The sequence below is a fragment of the Oncorhynchus kisutch genome, linkage group LG4, assembly GCF_002021735.2.
Source record: "Oncorhynchus kisutch isolate 150728-3 linkage group LG4, Okis_V2, whole genome shotgun sequence".
Taxonomy (NCBI): domain Eukaryota; kingdom Metazoa; phylum Chordata; class Actinopteri; order Salmoniformes; family Salmonidae; genus Oncorhynchus; species Oncorhynchus kisutch.
Window position 1 is genome coordinate 9196777 of NC_034177.2, and position 8337 is coordinate 9205113.

An 8337-nucleotide genomic window follows, 5' to 3' on the forward strand; every position below is an offset into this window, starting at 1 on the left:
TGATGTAATCATTGCGTGCTATGAATATGTGATGAAATGCTAAGCTTGAGAACACAAGTGAATGGCCCAATACTTTTAGTCGCCTAAAATGGTCTATGTACAAAAAGTGCAGTAATTTCTAAACGTTTTATCCCATATGGATAAAAATATCCTCAAATTAACGCTGACAGTCTGCACTTTAACCTCATTTGAACCATACCTTTATGGACAATTGCTAAATCATTTAAAAACACTAGCCAAACCAGTGTGACTACATCTGGGCCAGGGCAGGTAGTGAGTTTTGTATGTATGTGAGGAGTGTTGACAAGCCAGTAGAGGAGAGGAGCCAGTTTCACTGCTCTAAAATGTCTGTATGTCAGTCTGTGTATTTCTGCGTCTGTCTTTATCCTTCTGTATGTGTGAGGGGGTTGGTTATACAACACATCCCAGACACTGCCAGCCAGCCTGGCCTGATTTACAGTACACAGCACCCGTGCAAATCCACTCAAGACCTGACGCAGCCAGTCAGATTTTTTCTCTTCTAAAAAATAGAAATACATAATGGAATGACGACAACCACCTCTTCAAGTAAAACAACAACATCTTATTACTTCTGTTATTCTTATATTATTATTTTTCAACTGATTTGTTGGTTAAGGGCTCGTAAGTAAGCATTTCACTGTAAAGTCTACATCTGTTGTATTCGGCACATGATGTGACTAATAAACTTTGATTTGAGAACGGATGCTATTTGACTCTCCCATTCAGTGTGTGTGCAGTGAGCATCTCTTGGAGAGGCCAACAGCTGGGTACATCCCTCTAAAAGTGGGAGGTGACTACACTATCAGATAGCATATGCCAAGACAAGCAGTGTGTTAAAAGAGCTCTCTGGTCTCTGCTTTCCAGCCGTGGTCTATGTGTGGCTCAGTTGGTAGAGCATGGCGCTTTCAAAAACGCCAGGGTTGTGGGTTCGATTCCCACGGGGGACCAGTACAAAAATGCATCCGCTTTACTGTAAGTCGCTCTGGATAAGAGCATCTGTTAAATGACTAAAATGTTAAGATGTGTTGTTTGTAAAAAACCAGCACACTAAAGTCAATATAGGGAGTAGTAGGGACTTGGAGAGGCGGGAAAAGACAAAAAATCCACTCATGTTGAGATAAATCTGTTTAAAAATAATTTTATTTTTGTTGTTGTTGCTTGAACCCAGTGAAGCCCATTGTCAAGGGACTGCAGTGCCCATTTGATCTACTATACTGGAGCAGGAAGTAGGCTACTATGCAGGTTGCTCCAATGGCATTTTCTCCCCACAAAAGTCATGATAGTCGATGAATGTCCCTCAACCCACTCATGAAATGGTCAGATTGGGCATCTAAGACAATGGAGGAGAGATAGAGTTTCATGGAACCATGCCTGTGACTCAGTTAAAAGTCATTGACTATCATGAATAATGAATGACTGAGCTTGGGGGTCCATGCGTCAATGTTGACTGATTAGTGAGTGCAATGAAATGGCCTACATTGAAATTGAGAAGATACTTGACTATTGTTTACGGGGCACCAATAGTCATGCCCCATGACACTTTCTAGAACTCTATGGCAGGAAGTTGTGATTGTTTGGACTCTGGACAGGTGCAGAGTGGACAACTTCTTTGTGACAGCAATACGGATATTTGGAAAGCTGGCTCAGGATATCCCCTTGGTGCTGTATAATGAATTGAAAGCTCCAGTCTTTTCTGTCCCCTTTGGGTAAACAAGAGATGGCAACACAGCCTAGTGGTTAAGAGCGTTGGGCCAGTAATAGAAAGGTCGCTGGTTCGAATCCCCAAGCCGGAAAGGTGATATAAAAAATATTTAAAAAATCTGCCCTAGATGCCCTTAACCCCCAACAACAACTGCTCCCCGGGCTCCAATGACGTGGATTAAGGCAGTAGTCATTGTCCCTCACCTCTCTGATTCAGAGGGGTTGGGTTAAATGCAGAAGTTTCAGTTGAATGCATTCACTTGGACAACTGACTAGGTACCACTTACCCTTTCCAGGGTTCCATCCAACCATTTCACATGAATAAAGTTGCATGTTGGATTTGTTATGTTACGCACAGGCCTGATGGGAAAAAGCTAATTTAAAAATCTGTACATTTTCCACATATGCTAGTCAAGGTAGGATCTTTTTTGAGTTGGTCAAATGAATCATGCGAGAAAAGGCAGTGGAAACCGCAAATATTGATATAACAAGCAGTAAACTTCCATGGTATGTTGTGTGGTCCCTCCCATTACAACTCAGTAAAGAATGCAGTTTGTTAGGCACACCCTTTAAGTGAAAACAAGTCAATTTGATGGAAACCGATCTCAGGTGGAAAAAAATGTGCATATTGTTTTTATGCAGGTTTTAGAATATCTGCCACCAATTGGAGGGAAACCTAGCAACAGATAGGAACACGTTTTCCCAAACAATACATGACTTAAAGAATGAGAAACTGTATCTAGAATGAGAAACTGGCAGTCTCTATTGGGGTGCCACAGGGTTCAATTCTCGGGCAGACTCTTTTCTCTGTATAGATCAATTATGTCACTCTTGCTGCTGGTGATTCTCTGATCCACCTCTATGCAGACGACACCATTCTGTATACTTCTGGCCCTTCTTTGGACACTGTACTAACAAACCTCCAGATGAGCTTCAATGCCATACAACACTCCTTCCGTTGCCTCCAACTGCTCTTAAATGCAAGTAAAACTAAATGCATACTTTTCAACCAATCGCTGCCCGGACCCACCTGCCAGACTAGCATCACTACTCTGGACAGCTCTGACTTAGAATATGTGGACAACTACAAATATCTGGGTGTCTGGTTAGACTGTAAACTCTCCTTCCAGACTCACATTAAGCATCTCCAATCCAAAATGTAATTAAAAAAAAATTAAAAATCAGCTTCCTATTTTGCAACAAAGCCTCCTTCACTCATGCCCAACTGACTATCCTACCGATCCTGGACTTCGGCGATGTCATTTACAAAATAGCCTCCAACACTCTATTCAGCAAATTGGATGCAGTCTATCACAGTGCCATCCGTTTTGTCACCAAAGCCCCATATACTACCCACCACTGCAACCTGTATGCTCTCGTTGGCTGGCCCTCGCTTCATATTCGTCGCCAAACCCACTGGCTCCAGGTCATCTATAAAAGTCTCTGCTAGGTAAAGCCCCGCCTTATTTCAGCTCACTGGTCACCATAGCAGCACCCACCAGTAGAACTCGCTCCAGCAGTTCTCTCACTGGTCACCTCCAAAGCCAATTCCTCCTTTGGCCGCGTTTCCTTCCAGTTCTCTGCTGCCAATGACTGGAACGAACTGCAAAAATCACTGAAGCTGGAGACTCATCTCCCTCACTAGCTTTAAGCACCAGCTGTCAGAGCAGCTCACAGATCACTGCACATAACCCATCTGTAAATAACCCATCCAACTACCTCATCCCCCATACTGTTATTTATTTTGCTCCTTTGCACCCCAGTATCTCTACTTGCACACTCATCTTCTGCACATTTATCACTCCAGTGTTTAACTGTTATATTGTAATTATTTTGCCACTACGGCCTATTTATTGCCTATAGACTTTCTATTGTGTTATTGACTGCATGTTTGACTCTGTGTTGCTTGTGTCGCACTGCTTTGCTTTATCTTGGCCAGGTCGCAGGTGTAAATGAGAACTTGTTCTCAACTAGCCTACCTGGAGATTTTTTTTTTTTGTTGAAATCTAGAAAAGCGTGGGAAAACTCCACTGCTGTGGCAATGAGCCTAACATAGATACAATTCCGATAGCTTTAGTTCATTCATGTGTCTGCCAGCACAGCAAACTGAACGAAGTAAGCTAACCTTGAGATGGTATAGCCAAATAGTGTTGGTGTAGAAGGATAAAGTACTTAATATGTGGCTTGTTGTTTCGCCATAACAATAGCATGCAGTGTTATAATTTCCCTGGCACATACAGTACAAGTCAAACATTTGGACACACCTACTCATTCAAGGTTTTTTTAAAAGCTATTTTCAACATTGTAGAATAATACTGAAGACATCAAAACACATATGGAATCATGTAGTAAGCAAAAACAAGTGCTAAATAAATATATTTTATATTTGAGATTCTTCAAAGTAGCCACCCTTTGCCTTGATATTCTCTCAACCAGTTGTCATCCAAAATTAGATGTATTTTCCAAGCTATGGCACATAATATTTTACATAAAGCAGGTTTTTAAAAGGACCAAAAAGTTGCCTGCTTTGTGTTTTTATTTTTGGCATGGAAAAAACGTTGTGACAATGGTGTCGTCCCAACCCTACTGCTCATCCATCAAATTTAAATCTGATTTAGAATGAAAGTAGTACCCTAATATGGACAGATGGATTAAGCAAAACATTTGGGAAAGAGCCTAAAAATTGTCGTGATGAAAAAATAAGCCATGTGTGTGGGTTTTGGTTTGAGGACTGTTAGAGACAGGATATAAACAACACCCTATGAGTTCTGGTGCTGAAGGGGTGTGTGCATACAGCTGTCTGCGTGTGTTCTTGTTTGTTTGCTACAAACATAGCTGGAACTGAAGGAGTAGGCTACAGCGCAGCCAGCCGTGCTGGTCTCATCCCACTCCATTTGAAGAAAGAGAATCGTTCAGGAAACCTTTTTACCCATTTCTTACAGAGAAAATATTTTGGTATCAACACAGAACTGGCTTGACTTACGGCTGGGAATGGAATTCACTGATAAGTAGGCCATACAAGGACGGCAGTCTCACATGGACGGGAAGTTATGAGTCTCATAGTAGGTTATATGAAGGATAGCCACCTAACACTATAAATGAACTACATAAATCACATGCATGAATTATTGAAACTCGAACAACCTCTATCTCTATCCACCTGTGCATCTAAACATGGACCACCAGCTCAAGACAAGCTGGAATTGAGAAACACTCATGGTGCAATTAGCCGAGGTGTATTTGCTAGAGGTATCATTTGAGCAACTGAACAGCTCAAAAGGACTAGCTCACTGACAGTTTAATGTGCAAAGTGAATTAGATCAATGCCTGACTTCAGGCATAAACTCAACACAGGTCTGACAACCCCAGAGGGCAATGGTGTAAATATAACGTGACAGCTTGGGATGTGGAAGTCAGTGCCTTGACAGCAGACACTCTCTGATGGCACACTAGACACTAAGGGTGGAGTGTACAGTAAGCTACCATCCAGCTTCCACATTTACCCACAGTCTTAGAAACTAAACTGTATCGGACAGTCTGTGCCCACCACACAATGATAAGTGAATATCATTTACAGGTCTGAATCCTTCAGCTACTGCTGTACATCATGTGTGTGATGGAGAGGAGGAATGGGTAACTTGCTGGCTAACATACCTGATGCCAACATAACGTTTCTTAAATCTTAACTAAATTACTCAAATCGTCTGTTACTAAAAACATATCTGTAGAAGAAAAAAAAACTTCAGAATTGTTTGTTTGAGCTGGTAAAAATATCTGTGGCTAGACTATAATTTGGCTAGCTAGCCAGTCAACCCATTTCATCGCCGACCTTTGAAAACAACTAACATCAGTGAGTTGGCTGATGATAAAGCCACATTTACTCGCGATTACAGGTGTGAAACTGGATAAAATATTAACTAGCCACCTTATCAACTGACATCGACAAGTAGATATTTGGGACGTTGCTAACGTTAGCTAGGTAACGTAGCTAGCCAATGTTACCTTCTCGGGCAAACTAGCTAGCAAATTGGCTAGCCAACATTGACTGGTACGTTAACAGTCCTAGTGAGAAGAATGTGAGTGAATTGGAAAGCAAGCATGACAACTGACTTGCTAACGTTATCTAGTTAGTTCGTGTTATGCACTACCTGGCACATTGTTGACGAGTTTACGTTAGCTAGCAAGTCCATAAAGTTTTCAGCCAGGGCAGCACACAACGCAGAGCAAGCTAAGCTAACGCTACCAAGACTGTCGGTGTCAACAAGAAACTAAGATAGCTGACTGTCTGTCTACTCACTGTTGGTCATCTTCCAGAAGTCCAGGATCGCCTTGTTCTGGAGTCTCTACTGGCACTTCTTCGACTGGGCCCACTTTGATACCCGTCCCGCTGTTCTTGTTCTTCAGAATACCTTTTATTGGCCGGGGAGCTGCCATTTCCACAAGCGCTAGGTCACTCACTGGAGAGTGGTTGTCAATTATCAGAACTAGTTGGTACGCGGATGCACCTTAATTTTGTGCCCTTTGCTTTTATGATTCAAAAAGACAAAATCCCGATTAGGTTACAACTGTTCCTGCACTCCAAACTCTCGGTTGTCTCATTAACACGCTTAACTTCACCGCTGAAAGTATTTGGCATGCCCCCCGAAGTCGCACGCTGTTGTGTCTGTGGCGACCACTGAAGTACAGGAGGCGACTAGCGGCAAAAACGCAGCAGTCGCCGACAGTCGTCACGATTTACCACAGACACAAAGTCATAAACCCCGCCCGTTTCTACAATTCCTCCTCTTAAAATCTGATTTTAATCTAAACCTAATCCCTTAACCCTAACTATAGCCTCAGTGCCAACTTTATGTCTAACCTTACATTAGGACCAAAAAGCTTTAGTTTTCATGATTTTTGACGATATAAACCATTTTGATTTTATGGCTGTGGTAACTAGTGACAACCGTCGCCGACACCCTCTTATTTTTTATCATCGCGAGAATATAGAGTTGCTATAACAACGCATTCTTCCCAGTGACCTGCAATGGTAGCCATACTTATTGTGGCACTGGGTTATAATTCAGGGGTAGGCAACTCCAGTCCTCGAGGTCCTGATTGGTGTCACACTTTGTCTCCATCCCTAGAAAACACAGCTGATTAATCAAATTGCATTTTAAAATGAAGATCATAATTAGTTGATTATTGGAGTCAGGTGTGTTTGCTGGGGCAGGGCAAAACTGTGAGAACAATCAGGCCCTTGAGGACTGGAATTGCCCACCCCTGGGTTATACGCATACTCCAGTTTTGTAAACTCTCTCTCTCTCTCTCTCTCTCTCTCTCTCTCTCTCTCTCTCTCTCTCTCTCTCTCTCTCTCTCTCTCTCTCTCTCTCTCTCTCTCTATATATAGTAATACTTTTAATACTTTTTCCATATTTTGTTACGTTACAGCCTTTTTATAAAATTGATGAAATAAACATTTTTCCTCATCAATCTACATACAATACCCCATAACGATAAAGCGAAAACAGGTTTTTAGACATTTTTGCAAAAGTATTCAAAAAGAACAGAAATACCTTATTTACATACGTATTCAGACCCTTTGTCATGAGACTCAAAATTGAGTTCAGGTGTATCCTGTTTCCATTGATCATCCTTGAGATGTTTCTACAACTTGATTGGAGTCCACCTGTGGTAAATTCAATTGATTGGACATGATTTGGAAAGGAACACGCCTATCTATATAAGGTCCCACAGTTGACAGTGCGTATCAGAGCAAAAACCAAGCCATCAGGTCTAAGGAATTGTCCGTAGAGCGCTGAGACAGGATTCTGTCGAAGTACAGATCTGTGGATGTGTACTGAAAAATGTCTACAGCATTGAATGTCCCCAAGAACACAGTGGCCTCCATTCTTAATGACAGAGCTCCAGAGTTCTTCTGTGGAGATGGGAGAACATTCCAGAAGGACAACCATCTCTGCCCCACTCCACCAATCAGGCCTTTATGGTTGAGTGGCCAGATGGAAGCCACTCCCCAGTAAAAGGCACAACAGGCCACTTGGAGTTTGCCAAGAGGTCCCTAAAGGACTCTGACCATAAGAAACAAGATTCTCTGGTCTGATGAAAATAAGCTTGAACTCTTTGGCATGAATGCCAAGCGTCACGTTTGGCGGAAACCTGGCACCATTCTTATAGTGACGCATGGTTGTGGCAGCATCATGCTGTGGGGATTTTTTTCAGGGACTGGGAAACGAGTCAGCATCAAGGGTAAGATTAACGGAGCGAAGTACAGAGAGATCTGTAATGACAACCTGCTCCAGAGCGGTCAGGAGGTTCATGTGACCAACACGATTTGATGGCTGTCATGCCTGACCATTCAAAATGTACTTGTGGTGGTCTATCAGGGAAAATGTATGGGATACAAAAGTATCCCATACATTGAAGTATATTTTAAGTTTTCAAATACCCCAAATGTACGTAAGTATCACTGCCAGATAGCAACAGGCTAAACAGAAACTGAAGCTAAATGATGGTTAGGGACAAATCACCCTTACGACCACAAGGTGTCATCGTATACTCATATATCAAAATGATTTCATATTTTTGTAAGATATATATATATATATTTATTTTCTT

The 8337-nt window shown here is 42.0% G+C and overlaps 1 protein-coding gene across 2 annotated transcripts in view; it reads right to left on the reverse strand.

Moving 5' to 3' along the window:
• Positions 1 to 6732, reverse strand: part of ppp1r2 (protein phosphatase 1, regulatory (inhibitor) subunit 2) — a 32557-nt gene extending 25825 nt beyond the window's left edge. For both annotated transcript variants that reach the window (XM_020468666.2, XM_020468665.2), the window contains exon 1: positions 6020 to 6732. In XM_020468666.2, the coding sequence (XP_020324255.1) occupies positions 6020 to 6156 (137 nt within the window). In that variant the 5' untranslated portion in view covers positions 6157 to 6732. The remainder of the gene's footprint in view (positions 1 to 6019) is intronic.
• Between the last annotated feature and the right edge of the window lie 1605 nt (positions 6733 to 8337).